Source organism: Lepidochelys olivacea (assembly GCF_965140295.1).
Source record: "Lepidochelys olivacea isolate rLepOli2 genome assembly, chromosome: 10".
NCBI lineage: Eukaryota > Metazoa > Chordata > Testudines > Cheloniidae > Lepidochelys > Lepidochelys olivacea.
In genome coordinates this window covers 10,331,850-10,351,576 of record NC_140420.1, presented here as the reverse complement: position 1 = coordinate 10,351,576, position 19,727 = coordinate 10,331,850, and the positions used below count along the sequence as shown (strand labels likewise).

The 19,727-nt window shown below is 43.2% G+C and overlaps 2 protein-coding genes across 2 annotated transcripts in view; both read right to left on the bottom strand.

Annotated features, from left to right (window-relative positions):
* LOC311526868 (uncharacterized protein) overlaps positions 1–1,726 on the bottom strand; it is a 39,783-nt gene extending 38,057 nt beyond the window's left edge. Inside the window, exon 1 of the mRNA XM_084640338.1 lies at positions 1,576–1,726. Within this exon, the coding sequence (XP_084496464.1) occupies positions 1,576–1,646 (71 nt within the window). The 5' untranslated portion in view covers positions 1,647–1,726. The remainder of the gene's footprint in view (positions 1–1,575) is intronic.
* Positions 1,727–1,872: 146 nt separating this feature from the next.
* On the bottom strand, positions 1,873–19,121 carry LOC311527167 (cytochrome P450 3A9-like). Its single transcript, XM_084640852.1, has 13 exons — positions 18,962–19,121; positions 17,064–17,157; positions 16,496–16,548; positions 14,121–14,220; positions 13,415–13,528; positions 13,003–13,091; positions 11,855–12,003; positions 10,900–11,027; positions 10,010–10,097; positions 6,980–7,140; positions 5,549–5,775; positions 4,309–4,471; positions 1,873–3,697 (listed from the first exon to the last, which is right to left on the bottom strand). The coding sequence occupies exons 1-13, from the start codon at positions 19,030–19,032 to the stop codon at positions 3,599–3,601; spliced, it is 1,536 nt and encodes a 511-aa protein (XP_084496978.1). The 5' UTR covers positions 19,033–19,121; the 3' UTR covers positions 1,873–3,598.
* Between the last annotated feature and the right edge of the window lie 606 nt (positions 19,122–19,727).

Below are 19,727 nucleotides of genomic sequence, written 5' to 3'. Positions count from 1 at the left end.
GACCCTTGCCTCCCTCCCAGGGCTGTTGGGCTCATTTCGCCATTTGTAAAACGCTGTGAGATCCTCAGACAGATGGTGCTACAGAAGTGACGGGTATTAGTAGGACAGGACAGAAATGTAGCCAGGAGAATAACACACTTGTTGTAACCATTCCATTTTCAAACAATGAAAACAAACAGAAGGGCCTTCATCTTAGTTTGTTTGAGATCCAGGCCATCCCAAACCCCGTGTAAGGGGTGGAAAATAACATATTGAACTGGCTTACATGACTTTATTGCACAGGAAATAAAGCTATGTCCTGAACAGCACCACTGCCCTAGACAGACTCAAAAGAGCTCAATTGTGAATCATAAGCCTGATGTGAATAGTCAGTGGATGTTCTATTTCAACTCAAATAGTGGGGGCATGTATTTTTGGAGCATTTCTATCCCTGTTGCCACAATGAAATTCCAAGTAGCTACCGAATACAGCATGACAACCAAGAAGTCTTGCGTGGCCACGGAATTGCTGCAATATGAAAATGTGGGCCTGCGAAGGTGAACAGCTTCTCCCAAACTGAAGATCAGAGTGTACCCCCGGAAGGGTCCTTGAATGGCTCCTCAATGCAAGTAACACAAACAAGTTCAGGAACAGGGCTGATAGTTTCAGAAGGCAGATGTTATTGAATAGTTGCCCGTGCAGAGCAAATAAATGGACCGTGCTATTGATCACATTGACCATTAGGCGCTATACCTAAAAACGTGCAGTCTTTGTCTGACTCTGTTCTAGTCTGTATCTGTGCTGCTTTTCCTGCATCACTGGAAGTAGTTGCGAGGAACACTCTTAATATAAAGATTCCCTCAGCAACTTCTTCACCTGCGAGCCATTAATAGCAGAACAGCATTGGCAGGTGAGAAAACCAGGGTCCACTTCCACTCCTGCCCCCAGTTGTGGTGCTAGCTCCCAGCCCCGCGCCTGACCCTGTCCCCAGCCTCGGCACGGCTCCGCTCCCGGCCCCACCCCAGCCTCGGCCCTTGGCCCTGGCTCCATTCTCGGCCCGGGGCCAAGGCTGAGGGTGGGAGCAGGAGTGGAGCTGTTGACAGCCCCGGGCGTGAGCCTGACTGCCAGCCCCCACTGCGGCCCAGCTGCAGCTCTGCTCCCACACCCAGCCTCAGCCCCTGGCCCCGTCTCTGGCCCTGGCCCCAGACACGGACCCAGACCCACCCCCAGCTGCAGCCCCCAATCTTGGCCCTCTTACCCCTGGCCACATCCCTTCCCCCCACTTCCCCGGAGCTGCAGCACTGCTCCTGGCTCTGGGGAGGGCGCAGACAGGGCATAACTCTTAAAAGTTTGGGGGCCACTGCATTAGAGGTTTTTAAGAGCAGATTAGACAAACACCTGTCAGGAATGGTCTAGTTATTACTTAGTCCTGTCTTGAGTGCAGGGGACTGAACTAGATGACCTCTTGAGGTCCCTTCCAGCCCTACGCTTATATGATTCTGTGAAAAGACCAGTAACATTTAAATTAACAGTGGCTCTCCTTCAAGAATTTGAAAAGAGCACAAGTAGAAAAGCAAAGTGTAGAATTATACTTACAGTATCAGGAGAAATAGCAGTGCAATCAGGAGAGCCCAGGTCTCAATGGAAAAGCTAGGGAGAAGGTTCATTTTAGCTCTGTACCTCTCAGTTTCTTGTTCTCTGTCTAACTTCTCAGTTGTTGTTTTTTTCCCTCTCTCTGCTCTGATCAGTCTTGGGACTAGGGAAAGAACAGTGTCACAACTTTTTATCTGTTTGTCTCTAATCACGTGGCTCAGAGACCAAATGAAACTTGAGCTGGTCCTTTATGGAACCAAAAGGGTGGAGTGAATGCCAAAGATAGTGAAAATGCCAATCTAGACAGGTAATGTTACCTTTAATAGCTCATGACAAAAGATATAATGTAATCTCTAGGCATACAAAGATCCTCAGCACAAGTTCTTTAATATACACACAGTCAGCTATTTACAACCTTACTCGAGGTTTTTGTTATCACATTTATCTGAATCACTTGACTAAGTGGCTTACAAGATAGAAAGTAAATAGATTTAATAATTTTATTAAGATGATGTTAAAATAAAAAAAATGGTACAGAGATTAAGCATAGAAATTTCTGGTTATCAGGGAATAAGGTACAGATTATCAAGGGGTGCAAAATTCGGTTTAGGATCAGATGGCATAAGGAATACATAATCTGCAATATCCCCGATCGGGGGTAAAAGGTGAGCATGTCAAAGTACAGACATTGACGTAGGAGGGTGTGTTCTTCATATAATGGCTACGTTCAGGTGTGGAGTATTATGAGTGGATACAATGAATAGGATGGATTTACCCTTATTTGGTGAGATACCTACCTCTTATCTTGAGGATCTCTTTCTATCAGTTTGACCTTACTAAGTGGTTGATCTTGCAACCCATACAATAAGTAGGGCTCATATCACAGAGTGCCTAGCACATAGCAGTGCCTACAGTGTCAATAACAATGCCTAAATAGTGCAACTTTCATTGCAGTCATCTTGTTCATTGTCGTATGGCTCTTCCTTGGTCTCTCCCACATTCAGAATTTTGCCCTGCTTTATTGATTAAATGGCAACATTGTGTGGTTAAAAGAAAAGGAGTACTTGTGGCACCTTAGAGACTAACCAATTTATTTGAGCATGAGCTTTCGTGAGCTACAGCTCACTTCATCGGATGCTCAAATAAATTGGTTAGTCTCTAAGGTGCCACAAGTACTCCTTTTCTTTTTGCGAATACAGACTAACATGGCTGTTACTCTGAAACCTGTGATTGTGTGGTTAGTGATCAGATTAATAACCCTGCCCTAAAGTGATCCACTTAACCAAAATACTAGGTAGGAGTCGTATTATTTGTAATACATTTTAGAGTAGGAACAGAAGCTTTGATCAAGTTAAATGAAGAACCAAATTCAGTAAATTAAATGGAAGATGCTGTATGTGGGTTATTTCAGGGGTCCAGACTGAATATTTTTTCAAGGCTGAAGTGAACAACTTATTCAGAGTACACAACAGAGAGTCCTTTCACAAACATTTGATGAATTCTGTTCTCTGTACAGGTTACATGCTTTTGTTCCATTAACATATGACCCAAGAGGGATTTGGTTTCCAGGATAATCTCACCACATCCCAGTAAATTCAACAGCCCAACAGTTTATACACACTTCTTCAAATATCAGTACAACTCACAAAACTCTTGGCATTCACCCACCCCTGCCCCCAGTAGCTCTAGTGATTTCTGTTTCCAGCAAAAAAGTTCCCACTGCCTCTTGGATGATACAGTAATTCCCTCTCCAGATGGAGGAATCTCACTAGAAAGGAGTCAGAGAAGCAGAGCTGTGCCTCAGTAGAATTTTTCCTTCATATACATTCTCTAAATCGTAGATGGTATAAAAGCTATTTACAGTCACTGTCCAGGTTTACATTTCTGACAGTCACAATTTTTATGTAGATATTCAGTAAATGCCTTAGGAATGAACGGAAGCTCTTCTTCTGCATTTGTGGCAGAGACCCAATGATGTAAAGCTTCTGCTGGTACTCTGGCGAGCTGCTGTGAACTCTGTTGGGTCTTACTCCTCTGGGTGTGAGGTATAAGCTCTGGGGACTAACTTCAGAACAATAGGTTTCTCTGGTATCAGGAATCCCCGGGAATTCAGCTTGAGCGGGATCTGCAACATTAGCAGAGAAAAGAACATTTGTAGCCCAGCAAATAAAATATACACAGATTATCAAAGAGATAATATGCCTTTGTTTTCTCTTCTTTGCCCAAAATCCAGTCCAGGTTCACTCAAAACCTACCCCACCGTTACTATAAGTTTTACAAACTTGGACATACTTTTGGTTTTCTATCAAAGCCCCAGTCCAGGAGAGTTTACTCCTTGCTTGGGGTTTTGTTATGGAAGTTTCATCCATCCCCAATGGGCCCAGACTAATGTACTGGAATGAAGGCATCACTAATGCTGATTAACCACTTTCCTCTCCTTTCTGTCCTGTAATGTTTCCTTGGTTGCTATTTTTTCCCTTAGAATAGGGAAATAGAATAACTCCTATGATATATTTTAGAATACTGTATACTTCACACAGGCATGCAATATACAATCTGCTGTGTATTACACTTCTATGCTCTAACATCTGTGTTGCACATTTATTTTTCATTTGTCACCATCTACCACCTGTTTACCCAAATAAAGTATTTAAAACTGTTTTTAATTCACTCTTGCCAGGGAATAATCCTCTGGTTTTCACATCTGAGTTTTCAAATTTAATCTGGGTTTCTCACCTGGGTTTCTTTGCAGGGTCTGAAGGTGAAATTCTGCAGCAGACTGGCGATAGCAACTTTCATGGAGAGGAGAGCAAACCTCATTCCAATGCAGTTCCTGGGACCAGCTCCAAAGGGCAGGTATGTGTATGGATCCAGAACCTCTTTGTTCTCTTTACTGAACCTGATTCCAGTCACAAGTGTAAGAAAGAAATTAGGGAAGCAAAGAAAAAGAAGGCCAAGTATCTCTCTCTCTCTCTCTCTCTCTCTCTCTAAATGAACCTCTGATTGTGTGTTAGAGAAACTTAGCTTTTTTATAACTAGCACATCTTTGGTTATCCCAGCAGCCTAATAGTTACACAGACCCTCAGCTGTTTGGGGTGGGGTGCGCCGGAGGATCTGAGTTCAAAGCCCAGATTATGTTCTTTGCACCCAGGCTAGCAGCATCGTGAGTTCCACTCTTTCAAAATGACCACTATTTCTTTCCCATTGTTTCCTGAGAGAGTGAAGCCAGCAGACATCTTTGTTAAGAGCAGCCTGTTGTTTCAGTCCTATTGGGAACAATGGGAGATAGGTGGCCATTTTGAAAATGACATCTAACTGTGGGCAAGTATGACCTCAGTCCCACTGAGACCAGTGGGAGATGGTATCAGTTTGAAAGAGGGCAGTTCTACGTGGAATTCTCTACAGCCAACCCCTTCTGAAGGAAAAACTTTCAGTGATGAATACTAATGGGAAAAATTACCTTTAAGCCTAATGGTTTTCAAATGTAGTTTCTAGAAAAGATTTCAGTGAGTTCTGACTATATGGGAAATTTTGAAGTGTCAGTATTATTCTGTTGTTGAGATGGGAGAAAGAAATAGACTGACAATGGGTGCTAAATTTCTCAAAAGGACCAATTTTTTAAATTAATTTTAACTCCTAAATTAATCAACCAATGTACTTGCACAATCTCAGATAGCTCACTCTGTACTCAGAGAGGAAGTGCTGTACTTCTGAGGAGAATATGCTGTATTCTTCATGTGTAACAGAGTTGTTAAATCCCTGCTGTAAGTGCAAAATTCAACTCAGCCTTAACTATGGACTCATGAGTGGTGTGTCTTCACAATGGTGAATCCTCTCCAGCTTTTGTATTTGCAAACAGGTGTTAAGATTAAACACAACAAGAATTTCTTTGTAAGAGACTGATATTTAGGAATGAAGTAATACCGGTAAAAGAGATAATTATATTGCTCATTCCCTATTGATATAGATTCTGTACCTTTCCGGTCTGAACTCCTCTGGTTCTGGCCAGTATTCTGGGATACGATGCAGAACCGAGGGTGGGATCATAACCACAGTGTCTTTTGGAATGGTCAGTCCATTTATCTCTACGTCTTTCTTGCAGACCCTTTCAAGTCGTCCTCCAAGAGGAAACAGCCTAAGGACTTCATTCACTGCCATGTCGAGATACTCCATCTGCATCAGGGCATTGTAGGTGAGAGGAGCCTTCAGGGGAATGGGAAAAAGATTGTCAGGCATGTGGTGGTCTAGATCAGATTTCCGTGTGATCAGTGTGGAAACCATCATGTCCTCCCCTCTCATCTGTTACAGTGCACATTCTACATTCAATCCTGAACTGAACTTTCAGTGTGAACCTAAGAATTCACCTTAATTTTCCTTTCCTAAATAATGTAAGTTACTGAAAATCTCTGACCATTTTTGCAAACAAAGTTTGTACTTAAAATCAGGAATTCTCCGAGCCTCCTGGTATGGCCAATGCATTTTTGAAAAGTGGCATTTCTTGAAACATGTAGAAGTCCAGTGTAAGAGATCACGAACACCATAATATGAGTACCCATGAATAATGGTATGAATTTCCTGAGTTGTTCCAAGAATACTCCATGTCTCCCATCTAGCATCTCCTTTCCATGAGCGTAACTATCTACTCCTGATCGCTCCTTGTTTCCCTTTGCTACTGCTTCATAAACAATTCATTGTTGTTTAGCAAGTTAAAGTAACTTGAGGTAATTTGCCCCTTGCGGAGTGTGTGAATTCTGATGAGAGAGATAAATAGGTAGCAAAAAGGGTAGTATGGGGAAAATATATAGACAAGCAGATATAAGAAAAACAAGATGTGTGTGTGTGTGTCTCTGTGTCTGTATATATCGGTATAATATACATATATGACTCAGTAAGGATTTATTTTATTGTCCCATGGGCAGAGTTACTGGTGTGGGTTTGAGATTGGGGATTTAAAAATTGTACTAAAGACTGATTCGCAATCTCTGGTATTGCCAGGCTACTGTTATCCGTGTTCACCATCCCCTCAGCCTCCCTTCCCATCATATATCATCTGGAGATTTTGAGAAATGCACAACAGCTATTATGCGTGTAATAGTTATGGTGCGGAGTTTGCAAGATTGCAGTGGTATATTCTACACATGGTACTTTATGTAACACACCTGAAATGAACATATGCCATTTTGGAAGCAAGTTATTGGCTCTCCTTTTAGTGAAAGCAGAACTTTCTTAAAGTGTGCCCATCAAGAGCTTCCACAGGATAGCAGCGTCAATATTTATTAAATGGTAGTTTTTTAGCAATGTATTTAACGTCTTTAAAGAACAGTCTCCTTAACTGGACTTAACTAGAGGGAAGAAACTAGCTTTAAAGAGGCTCTGTGGAATCACTGAGCAGCCAACATTCTCTTACCTTGTTTGGTAAAACTGAGTCTAGCTCATCCTGCAGCTTCTGCTGCACATCAGGGTGGGTGGCCAGCTTGTAAGCCAGGTAGCAAAGGGAGTTGCTGGTGGGCTCATATCCAGCAACAATGAAAATAAGCGCTTGTGCCAAAATCTCAGTATCAGTCAGGCCTGTGAGAAGAGAGGAAAACAGGTAGAAAAGTTGAGGCCCAAACATTACAGCACATAGGCTGCGCTCTTTGCACATTGTGTATTTTATAAAAGTATAGATGGCCAACGATTTATTATTATTAAGGCTAAAAAATTTTCATGGAGGTCGCGGAATCTGTGACTTCCAGCGACCTCCGTAAACTCAGCCCTGTCGGCCGGGAGCTGCAGGGTCCCCCGACCGCCCGCTGCAGCAGGAAGGACCCACAGCTCCCCGTGGCTGCAGGCGGTGGGGAGGGGGCCCAGAAGCTCCGAGCGACTGCAGGGGTACCCCGGAGCTCTTAGCCACCGTGGGCACTGGGGATCCTTCAAAGCTCCTGGCCACTGCAGGTGGCAGGGTTACTCTGGAGCTCTGAACAGGGGGACCCTGGAGCTCGGAGCGCCCCCACAACTGCCCAATCTTTGCAGGCCGCGTGGGGACCCCGCAGCTGGGCTCCCCATTTGGTCAGGGATATTTTTAGTAAAAGTCAGGGGACCGGTCAATGGCAATAAAGAAAAATTAATGGAAGCCCGTGACCGGTCCCTGACTTTTACTAAAAATATCCCTGACAAAATCTTAGCCTTAATAATAATAATCACTAATTATTATTATTATTATTGTTACTGTTATTATCCCATAGGCATGGCTCATGGGTCTGGTGGGAAAATTAAACAGGGACTAATGATTGCTTTGTAACCTCTGGTATTGTTGATTGGTGTATGCAGAACACACAAAGCAAAACATGGGTTCCTGCCAAGTTTGCTGTGGTTCATTTTCAGCTTATCTAACCCAAGCCATAAATGTCACAGGACACCTGCTATCTCCCAGTGCTGAGAAGAATTAAGGATATTTCTAACCAAGCTAAAAGAAAAGGAGTACTTGTGGCACCTTAGAGACTAACCAATTTATTTGAGCATCAGCTTTCGTGAGCTACAGCTCACTTCATCGGATGCATACTTTGGAAAGTGTAGAAGATCTTTTTATATACACACAAAGCATGAAAAAATACCTTCTCCCACTCCACTCTCCTGCTGGTAATAGCTTATCTAAAGTGATCACTCTCCTTACAATGTGTATGATAATCAAGTTGGGCCATTTCCAGCACAAATCCAGGTTTTCTCACCCCGCCCCCCCCCACCCCCCCCCCCCCCACACACACACAAACCCACTCTCCTGCTGGTAAAAGCTTACCTAAAGGGACCACTCTCCTTACAATGTGTATGATAATCAAGGTGGGCCATTTCCAGCACAAATCCAGGGTTTAACAAGAACGTCTGGGGAGCGGGGGGTAGGAAAAAACAAGGGAAAATAGGTTACCTTGCATAATGACTTAGCCACTCCCAGTCTCTCTTCAAGCCTAAGTTAATTGTATCCAATTTGCAAATGAATTCCAATTCAACAGTTTCTCGCTGGAGTCTGGATTTGAAGTTTTTTTGTTGTAATATAGCAACTTTCATGTCTGTAATCGCGTGACCAGAGAGACTGAAGTGTTCTCCGACTGGTTTATGAATGTTATAATTCTTGACTTCTGATTTGTGTCCATTTATTCTTTTACATAGAGACTGTCCAGTTTGACCAATGTACATGGCAGAGGGGCATTGCTGGCACATGATGGCATATATCACATTGGTGGATGTGCAGGTGAACGATCCTCTGATTGTGTGGCTGATGTTATTAGGCCCTGTGATGGTGTCCTCTGAATAGATATGTGGGCACAGTTGGCAACGGGCTTTGTTGCAAGGATAGGTTCCTGGGTTAGTGATTCTGTTGTGTGGTATGTGGTTGCTGGTGAGTATTTGCTTCAGGTTGGGGGGCTGTCTGTAGGCAAGGACTGGCCTGTCTCCCAAGATTTGTGAGAGTGTTGGGTCATCCTTCAGGATAGGTTGTAGATCCTTAATAATGCGTTGGAGGGGTTTTAGTTGGGGGCTGAAGGTGATGGCTAGTGGCGTTCTGTTATTTTCTTTGTTAGGCCTGTCCTGTAGTAGGTGACTTCTGGGAACTCTTCTGGCTCTATCAATCTGTTTCTTCACTTCCGCACGTGGGTATTGTAGTTGTAAGAATGCTTGATAGAGATCTTGTAGATGTTTGTCTCTGTCTGAGGGGTTGGAGCAAATGCGGTTGTATCGCAGAGCTTGGCTGTAGACAATGGATCATTTGTGCTGCAAATGGCCCAACTTGGTTATCATACACATTGTAAGGAGAGTGATCAATTTAGATAAGCTATTACCAGCAGGAGAGTGGGGTGGCGGGAGGTATTTTTTCATGCTTTGTGTGTATAAAAAGATCTTCTACACTTTCCACAGTATGCATCCGATGAAGTGAGCTTTAGCTCACGAAAGCTTATGCTCAAATAAATTGGTTAGTCTCTAAGGTGCCACAAGTACTCCTTTTCTTTTTGCGAATACAAACTAACACGGCTGTTACTCTGAAACCTTCTAACCAAGCTGATATTGAAGCAGTTGTATTTAAAAGAATTGTGAATAGTGATGCAATGCAAACGAACAGCTGGGGAGCAGAGCTGGCTTTTGCCTCTTACCATATTGGCAGGTACCAACTCGATATTTTTCACTGGCCAAGGCTAACAATTATACGGCAGGAGTTGGCCTGGAATGCATGTCTTCTATTCTACTTGTGGAAAGAGTGTTACATAAAAGGGATGATCACTTGTCCCCATCTAACTCTGTGCTGGACAAAAATGTATGTATAGTCCAGGTGAATCAACGAGTCCTCTCCCCAGCTGCAGATGGCAGGATGAACCATTTATTTCCTCTCCAGTAGGACACCTGTTCCTATTCCCCTCACTCCAGCAGCCCCCAAAGGCACTCACGAGTACGACTATTTTTATGGTGTTACCTTTATATGTGTGAGTCACCCCATTGCTTTCATAGCTAGTGTTAGAGTTCTGGGATTCCATCATCAGCTGCAGGAAATCCACTCGGCCCTGGGAAAAGAAGTAACTGCTCAATGGAGAGCTGGTTTGGTGAGAGATCCCCTAGGGAAGGCTCACAAAGATGGGTCTCAAAACATAAAGGTTGTATTTTAAAGTCCCCAGGAGTGGCCAGAGAGGACCCAGCAGAATGTAAATGCCTTTCTTGTTACAGTGGCTCAAAACATGAAACTCTTATGCTTCTGGGAGGGTTCCATCTGCCCAGTCCCAGAGAGATGTCAGCCAAGACAGCAGACTTGGTCTCTTGCTGTCGCAAGGAATGACGACTGCAGAGCTAAACTACTTTTGTCCACATTGCAAAGCACCCTCATTAATGTAGCTGTGCAATTTTAGGGGAAAGTAATAACTACATCTCAGTAAGTGACTTTTTCAAGTAGCTCCCTTAAAACAGGATTACTCTGGGGGAGGTGAAGTCCAGCAGGGAGATAAATCTGATTCTGTCATTTTTGGAGAGTGAAGACCGCCTCTTTTGGGGACTGTGCTCCTGAATACCACAATATCAGTGACACTGCACTGAGTATTGATGCACAGCTCTACTGCTTGCTCAGTGGAGTCTCTCCCTCTGTCTGCTCCAGCTCTCCAAGTCTACTCCTACGGGTAGTTTTCTGTAAATCGTAATCTTTGCACACCCAAACTGCAATCCAGTTTGCATGGGTTTTACCCTGATATAGCCCTGAGATTTCACACACTATTGTGGTCCTTTGCTGGACTCTAACTCAAGCAAGTAAGTGTTTTCCTCTTGGGCTAATTGAATAGAGAATGTTCTCTGGCATCATGACTGGGAGAGTCTGCTAACCCCTTTGGCCTCTTTTTCACGGTCCTCCTTCATTCTGGCGATTGACTTTGTGAAGAATTCTGTGGCATCTTTGGGGAATAACTTCACATCCATCTTCTTAAGAAGGGGAATGAGGAACGGGCATACAACTAGAAGGGAGACAAAAATAACTGTGATTGAAGCAAGGTCCAGGGAATAGAAGTCCATTTCACCTAAGATATCTATGGTAAAATATTAATTAGAACAACTGAAATGTTTATTAGAAAGATGAGGCTGCATTTAAATGATGGCTTTGTTTGATCATTTCTCCTGTGTACTGGGGAGCTCACTGAGGGCCTGTCTGCCACCATGTTCCTCGTGGGGCAGGTGGGCTCCAAGCTTCTCTTCTCAGGTTTCTGCACAAATGATATAATTTAGCCCTAAATGTAAATGAAAGCAGAAGGAACATTCCACTATTTCACACCACGTCTGACTGGAGGTGCTGTCACTGAGACTGGGGAGTCACATTCCGAGTGCAGGACATTCCTCCAGTTTGTACTACCAATGCTACAGCGATATGGACCAGAATGAAAATAAACTAAAAGTTTTGAAATTCTTCCAGTCATTTCAGACTGACCTCAACGTTCTGATATTCACTAACGTCTCATGTCCCAGCAAACATCTCCAAACCTTCCCCACAGCATTGTGATCCTTCCCACAACCTATAGACCAAATTCTGATCTTACTAGCACTTGCATAACTCCAGATGATTCTCATCCGTGGGATTGTATGGGTATAAGTTAGAGCAGAATTTGTCTAAGGTGACCCTTGAGACTTTTATCCTTGGCAGTAAAGTTGCCTAGTCATTGGCTTATAGGCTCAGGTATAGCTACTTGTATTGTATAACCGATAGACCACTTGTCTGATTCTGATGCTGAAGTCACGGTTCCAAACGAAACACTTAAATGGAATTTTTAGTGAGCAAGAGACAATTTACTTATCAAAATGAAGAGTGGGTGAAACAAGTCAAACTTCACTAGCTTCTTGATTTCCTTGACAAAAGGATCTTTGGGGTTGTTCATGGAGTCAATGTTCACACCAAAGGAAGTGCTAGTGACAACATCCATGCTATAGGCTCCAAAGATGCTGAGAAAAGACAGAAAACAGAACACAGATAGGGGAGTTAATGTTTGAAATAGGTAATTACAACTTTTTCCTCCTATATTGCATCTCCTTAAAGAACAGAAAACTCTCATGAGACTTTTCTTTATGCTGTTGTAAAGAGGGGGCAAGGTACTCAACACAAGTAGAACATCTAAAGACAAAGGAATAGAGTTTCATGAAGTTTTACCTACAGCGCTCAGAATCTAGAATCTGGTAGCCTTGCTCTCGATATTACACAATGTAATGTATTGGCCTATGTGTGTGTCCTCTGGTGGAATCAGACCTATTCAAGGGCCTGTGAATGTCTTGTCAAGTGGCTGTGGCCTGTTAAGAGGCTAGGAGCCCTAGTTCTGCTGACAGCTGATATTAAATCTGTGTGCTCCAGTGGTAGAATAAATGAGCTGTGAAAAATAAATAAAAATCAAATAATAATAATATATTATTTATTATTTATTTATTATTTGTATTCCGGTAGTGCCCAAACATGCTGGGTCAACGCAGGCAAAAAAACACAGTCTCTGCCCCAAAGAGTTCACCATCTAAGAACTTTCATGGAAGCGCACCTTTACAAAGATGTTTTCCCTGACCTCCAAGTCTTGGCTTTGGTCCTCCTATATTAAATAGCAGACCTCAGAGATAGTAAAGGTCTGTTAGACCATCCTCTCAAACTCCTTGCCAGTGCAGGGTTGTTCCCTATGCTACATTTTCTAGTGTTTTTTCCACTCTAGTTTAAAATGTGCCAAACTTTGGGGCGTCCACCAGTTCCCTTGAGAGAATGTTCCACAGGTTTCACCCCAGGGAGATTTTCTTGAGATTTAACCTCTATTTTCCCTTTTAAATTTCATTTTAGCCCTTCAGATAGTCCTGTTCATCACTTCAGAAGTCTGGTTTATTCAAAGAACAATCTGCATTGTCAGTAATGAATGAACCAAAGAGTTGCTAACAAGATTTGCTGTTCCTGTTCCTGGAAGAGTTACTCACTCCTTAACTTCCACGGGCTCATCCTTTTCTGCTTTCTTCTGAACATTTCTCACCAAAACCTCCCCGTATTGCTTCATAATGGGAAACATCTGAAATACACATTACAGGACATGACTTAAACATACCAAATGTTACTTCTTCGTTAAGCCTAGCTTCTGAGAAGCAGAGGGGAGGTTCATTAGTACTTACAGACTTGATCCGTTTCTACTGTCAGGGGCTTTTTGTTTTAATCCTTCCTTTTTCCTTTGTTTCTTTCTTTTTCTTTTTTTTACATTAGAAGGCACAAATGAAATAGGCCAGTTTAATCATTTGAATCGGACTGAAGAGACCAGACCATTATAACTATCTCAGCCTGAATGCCACCTGTGCACTGACCCGAGGGTTAGTGTGTGCCTGGTCCTCTGGGTTTTACCTCCTTTAGCTTCCCACTGGTGAAGGTTGGAGAGAGCACTGTACGAATTCTCTTCCATTTCTCATCCTGAGCCATGGAGACAGCCGACTCCAGCACTCCCACTAGACCTAAATTCTGGGGTGACAAAGGCAAGTTTATAGCTGTCAAGAAGCTATTGGGTTTCTCTACTAAACATAAGAGTGCACAAAGCAATCCTTTTCCCGCCCCATGTACACACACACATACACTTCCCCACACTGGTTACACTTAGGCAGATACACCCACAAGAAGACACCAACTCTACACGCACTGGGGGAGACCTCTACAAATGTACACACACTAACTCAGACTGGTGCTCATGCACTTGCGTGCACACACACACTATCAAATTCAGCTCTCGTTTATACTGGTGTAACTGAGAGCTGACTTTGTCCTAAGAACTTTTTTTTTTATTTAATAAATAAAAGTAAACAACCTAAGCAGCTTTTAAGTGCAGTCAAACAGTTTTCTCTGAGAGCCAGGGGATCCAGTTCCAGGTGAGGTCCCCCTGCTCCCTTGTTCCTTTAGGGATATGCAGTGGCCACTTAGATTAATGCCAGCTGTGCATTCGTTTTGAATGCATCTCCAGAAGAAATCTTGTGTATCTCTACAGAGTTTAACTACAGTATTTGATGTTCTTATGGCTTTATTGCATCTTTCTGATGAATATTAATGATTACAAGCCTACCCGCCGGTTGGTAAAGGTGGTGAAGCACTCTTTCACCAGCACGGTTTTAATTATTGTAGGATCTGTGACAGCCAGCACAGGTTGCCTGCCTTCATAAAACCTATGGGGGAAAAGAAATAAAAATCCATGATTAACTTCTATCAGTGAAAGTCAAGAGTTAAACAAAAGCTCCTTCCTCCCTGGTTTCAGAGTAGCAGCCATGTTAGTCTGTATTCGCAAAAAGAAAAGGAGTACTTGTGGCCCTTTAGAGACTAACCAATTTATTTGAGCATAAGCTTTCATGAGCTACAGCTCACTTCATCGGATGCATTCAGTGGAAAAACTGGTGTTTCTCTGATAGCTACAAGTCCTAGTCTTTATTAGCTTCTAAAGCAAAGTGCACTGACTAGAAATACAGATATACAGAATCATAGAAATTAGAGATGGAAAAGACCTTCAGGTCATCATATATTCCTGCCTTTTCCAGCCACTGCAGGAATGTTTCCTCTGAGAGACTATGCCTGTCTGAAAAATCTCTCTCACACACACATAAATATCCCCAAAAGACAGCCTACCTGTATCTTTTCTGAAAGAGACCCCGCATCACATTTTAGTCACTTCAGAAAAAGTAAGTTAAATGGAGTTTTAGGTGCAGTGCTACACCCGTTCCCAGTTCCCCCATTATGCTTACAGTACTACAGTTGTGTTTTAAATCAGTTTTCTGTTTCTTGTAGTTGCATTAAAGACCAACACAAAGAATAGGAGGAACTGACTATCCAGGGGAAATGGTGAAAATGGCTATATACAAAGTGCTGTCAAACGCACATAGTTAACAAACTGAAGCTACAGAGAGAAATACTGTTTTTTCTCGACTTTCTTTCATTTATAGTCATCTGGGTGCTACTGGTATCACCAGTAAGTAAAAGATTTCAGGCCAAGGTGTCATTTTTAAATGGGTGATGCTCATTTAATTTCATCCCTTTCCTCCTAGTTGTACTTCTGTCTGCCGCCCTAAACTCCTCTCCCTCTTTGGTGCTTATGCCCTTCAAATGCATGTAGACAGCTCTCTACAGTTCCTCATTTTCCCAAGTAAAACATTTCTTCCTTTCAATTTTTCTCAAATCAATCCGTCCCCTCTCACTGGTCCTAGAATAGGATTTTTCCTGTAAAAGATTTTTACTGGAAAATCTTTTCCAAAACCAAACGATCAATAGTACCAATTTTTCTGTGATTCAAGCCCCTCATGTGGTGTCATGCATAACTTTAATTGTAACAAAAGGTTTATCATAAGCAAATAATGTTCAGCAGGATGTCACAGTAACATCACACAATGTGGAAAGAGAAAAGGAGTACTTGTGGCACCTTAGAGACTAACCAATTTATTTGAGCATGAGCTTTCGTGAGCTTTTTTTTTTTTTACAAACATTCAAGAAAGGGTCCAATCCTGTAGAAGGACAAACACCTTCTAAAATCAATGAGAGGTACTGAACATAGAATTACTGAATCCTAAAGGCAGTAGGTACCTTCACTTTCACTTTTTGCACTGTACATTTCCAGACTCTTATACTCTTGTTATGATGTTAGCAGTAAATTTGTTCCATCCTTTTGATTCACGTACTTAAAACTTTTCAGCAGGTTGCACTGAAATACACCTGTAGATTGGCTTGAATTCTTGTTTTAAATCATGGTTTTAAGACCAGATTTTTCAAGATTTATTATCCTATAACGGACGTAAGGTAAATGTGGATTTATATGGGTTTTTGAATGGATGGGAAAATGTTATAAGGGCCAGTTGGATAGATTGCAGAAGATACCAGATCATGTAGCCCAAGTAATAACCACAGTGGCAAATGTAGGGAATATCCAGTGCAGAATAAGAGCAGCGGTAACGCAAACATATCACGCTTCAGCAGGTCAGGGTTAGAGACAGAAACAGAGTTGGTAGAACAGAGATCTGTGTACACTAACAGCATATCTGTGTCGTATCTGGAATACATATACCTTCCTTTACAATTTGCAGTCCAGGAGAACTGGACTTCTAAGTTACAAATTTCCTTTTATGTCAATAGTAGTTTTGCCATTAACTTCAGTGGGAGCAGAAGCTGGCAGTCTGCATCTGATATGGAACAGCTTTCATGTGAGAGTTCAGATTAACATGTACATAGCATGTCTGTGGCTTAGACCCTGCAGTCAGATCCATGTGGATGGATGCTTGTATCTGGGTGCTGCTCCATTAACCTTTTTGGGATTCCACATGGAGAACAGGGTCCAGTTACAGGATTCAGGCCTTTGAGATCTCCTCTTCCAGTGGATTTTTTTCACCCTCCAATTTGGATTCTGACTATAGGATAATGTGAGGAGAATACCAAACAGTATTGGTTGGTCAACATACTCACCCCCAGATTTTCCCGTATGTCTCATAGCATGTACTGTCAAACTCCAAGAAACCCTGCAGAGAGAGAATGTTAAAATGGAATTCGAAAAGAAGCAGGGTTTCCAGGGGAGGGGCTGGGAATGGGGCTGTCGTGGGACTAAACATCTAGAGGAAGCAGCCAGACCAAGCACTCCTATGCGCAGCTCCTGAGACTTGTGTGACCCCTAATGTCTTTGTGAGGGATAGAATCCTTCAAGAACATAGTTGGATCTATTTATTCTAGGGGCGTATCATGCTTGAGGTTAAGGAGTCTCTAAGTAAACTGTTTGCAAGGAATTCAATAAATAGTGACAGCAAACCAGCCACCTACATGTGTTCACCTGTTTTAGGCAATCACCCCGGGGCTCACCATACCCTTCACACTATAATCTGCATTACAGAAATGTTATCCTGCATTGGGTCCTACACACCCTGTGCATTAGGGCAGAGCTTAGCACACAGGAGAACTCATCAATGCAGTGTACAAATCTAGCTATTGTATGATGAAGGACATATATTTCTGGAGCCAGGAGATGCCTTCAAACACTCACTTTACGATACTCCAAGGCAGTTCCAAAGAAAGGCAATGGCTTTGGCCCAGGGATACCCAATTTCTTGAAAAAACCAAATGGCCAGATCCCATATCTGTAAAAATAACAGAAGAATCTGAAGGCTTTAGAACAATAATTGCAGTGATGTTGGGTCTGAAAGATCTCAAAGCCTATCCAGGGGAAGTGAAGCTCTTGCATTAGCTCAGGACTGAAGAAACCACTTTGTAAGCTAGAAAGTGTGGTCCAAAAATTTGTGCTTTGTAAAGCTATTTAATAAGCATGCCTGTATCTACAGGGAATACTTGCTCACCACTGTACTACAGCGATCTCTGGGGTTTAGCATTGCCTAGTGGGCTTAGCATGGGGCTTGTAAGAAAGGAAATGTGGGACTTTTTTTCAGGGTATGTCACTGGTTTGCTGTGACCCTAGCACAAGTCACTGGCTCCATTTCCCAATCTTTAAAATTGGGATGATGACCCTTGCCTCCCTCCCAGGGCTGTTGGGCTCAATTCACCATTTGTAAAATGCTGTGAGATCCTCAGACAGATGGTGCTACAGAAGTGACGGGTATTAGTAGGACAGGACAGAAATGTAGCCAGGAGAATAACACACTTGTTGTAACCATTCCATTTTCAAACAATGAAAACAAACAGAAGGGCCTTCATCTTAGTTTGTTTGAGATCCAGGCTATCCCAAACCCCGTGTAAGGGATGGAAAATAGCATATTGAACTGGCTTACATAACTTTATTGCACAGGAAATAAAGCAATGTCCTGAACAGCACCACTGCCCTAGACAGACTCAAAAGAGTCAATTGTGAATCATAAGCCTGATGTGAATAGTCAGTGGATGTTCTATTTCAACTCAAATAGTGGGGGCATGTATTTTTGGAGCAGTTCTATCCCTGTTGCCACAATGAAATTCCAAGTAGCTACTGAATGCAACATGACAACCAAGAAGTCTTGCGTGGCCACGGAATTGCTGCAATATGAAAATGTGGGCCTGCGAAGGTGAACAGCTTCTCCCAAACTGAAGATCAGAGTGTACCCCCGGAAGGGTCCTTGAATGGCTCCTCAATGCAATGTATCTGTGCTCCTTTTCCTGCATCACTGGAAGTAGTTGTGAGGAACAGTCTTAATATAAAGATTCCCTCAGCAACTCCTTAGCAACTTCAAGCTTGCAGTAAGTCACCTGCGAGCCATTAATAGCAGAACAGCATTGGCAGGTGAGAAAACCAGGGTCCACTTCCACTCCCGCCCCCAGTTGTGGTGCTAGCTCCCAGCCCCGCGCCTGACCCTGTCCCCAGCCTCGGCACGGCTCCGCTCCCGGCCCCACCCCAGCCTCGGCCCTTGGCCCTGGCTCCATTCTCGGCCCGGGGCCAAGGCTGAGGGTGGGAGCAGGAGTGGAGCTGTTGACAGCCCCGGGCGTGAGCCTGACTGCCAGCCCCCACTGCGGCCCAGCTGCAGCTCTGCTCCCACACCCAGCCTCAGCCCCTGGCCCCGTCTCTGGCACTGGCCCCAGACCCACCCCCAGCTGCAGCCCCCAACCTTGGCCCTCTTACCCCTGGCCACATCCCTTCCCCCCACTTCCCCGGAGCTGCAGCACTGCTCCTGGCTCTGGGGAGGGTGCAGACAGGGCATAACTCTCAAAAGTTACGGCGCCACTGCATTAGAGGTTTTTAAGAGCAGATTAGACAAACACCTGTCAGGAATGGTCTAGTTATTACTTAGTCCTGTCTTGAGTGCAGGGGACTGAACTAGATGACCTCTTGAGGTCCCTTCCAGCCCTACGCTTATATGATTCTGTGAAAAGACCAGTAACATTTAAATTAACAGTGGCTCTCCTTCAAGAATTTGAAAAGAGCACAAGTAGAAAAGGAAAGTGTAGAATTATACTTACAGTATCAGGAGAAATAGCAGTGCAATCAGGAGAGCCCAGGTCTCAATGGAAAAGCTAGGGAGAAGGTTCATTTTAGCTCTGTACCTCTCAGTTTCTTGTTCTCTGTCTAACTTCTCAGTTGTTGTTTTTTTCCCTCTCTCTGCTCTGATCAGTCTTGGGACTAGGGAAAAAACAGTGTTGCAACATTTTATCTGTTTGTCTCTAATCACGTGGCTCAGAGACCAAATGAAACTTGAGCTGGTCCTTTATGTAATCAAAAGGGTGGAGTGAATGCCAAAGATAGTGAAAATGCCAATCTAGACATGTAATGTTACCTTTAATAGCTCATGACAAAAGATATAATGTAATCTCTAGGAATATAAAGATCCTCAGCACAAGTTCTTTAATATACACACAGTCAGCTATTCCAGTTTTCTCTTGATAAAGTTCCTCCTGTGTAATATTTAGTTTTAATGAGGAACCACCCAATGGGCTCCTAAACAGAAATAAATAATGTCAAAGTGACAATAAAAAGACAACATACCTACATAGAGAGTGTGATGGGTTCTCCCCGCGGCTGTCACCTGGAACAGGGGTACCACTGAGCCCTCTGACCCACCAGTCTGGGCTCCTTTTCACACTGTACTGCTGTGACAAGCTGCAAAGCCCTCCAGCCTGCACTTTCACGAGCATTCACACAGGTAGGGACACACCCAGCTGCAGTTACACACAGGCTCTCTAACCACCAGCTTCCCAGCCTAGGACCCCAGAGCAGTACCGTCCTGCC

Bases quoted from the DNA above. Each gene is read 5' to 3' on its own strand.
- LOC311527167 (XM_084640852.1), bottom strand. From the start codon at position 19,032: ATGAACCTTCTCCCTAGCTTTTCCATTGAGACCTGGGCTCTCCTGATT. The intron at 16,549-17,063 runs GTGAGTGTTTGA...CTCTCTCTGCAG, and splicing joins CTGCCTTGGAGTATCGTAAA to GGTTTCTTGGAGTTTGACAG. The intron at 4,472-5,548 runs GTACAGAATCTA...GACTGGAATCAG, and splicing joins GAGGAGTTCAGACCGGAAAG to GTTCAGTAAAGAGAACAAAG.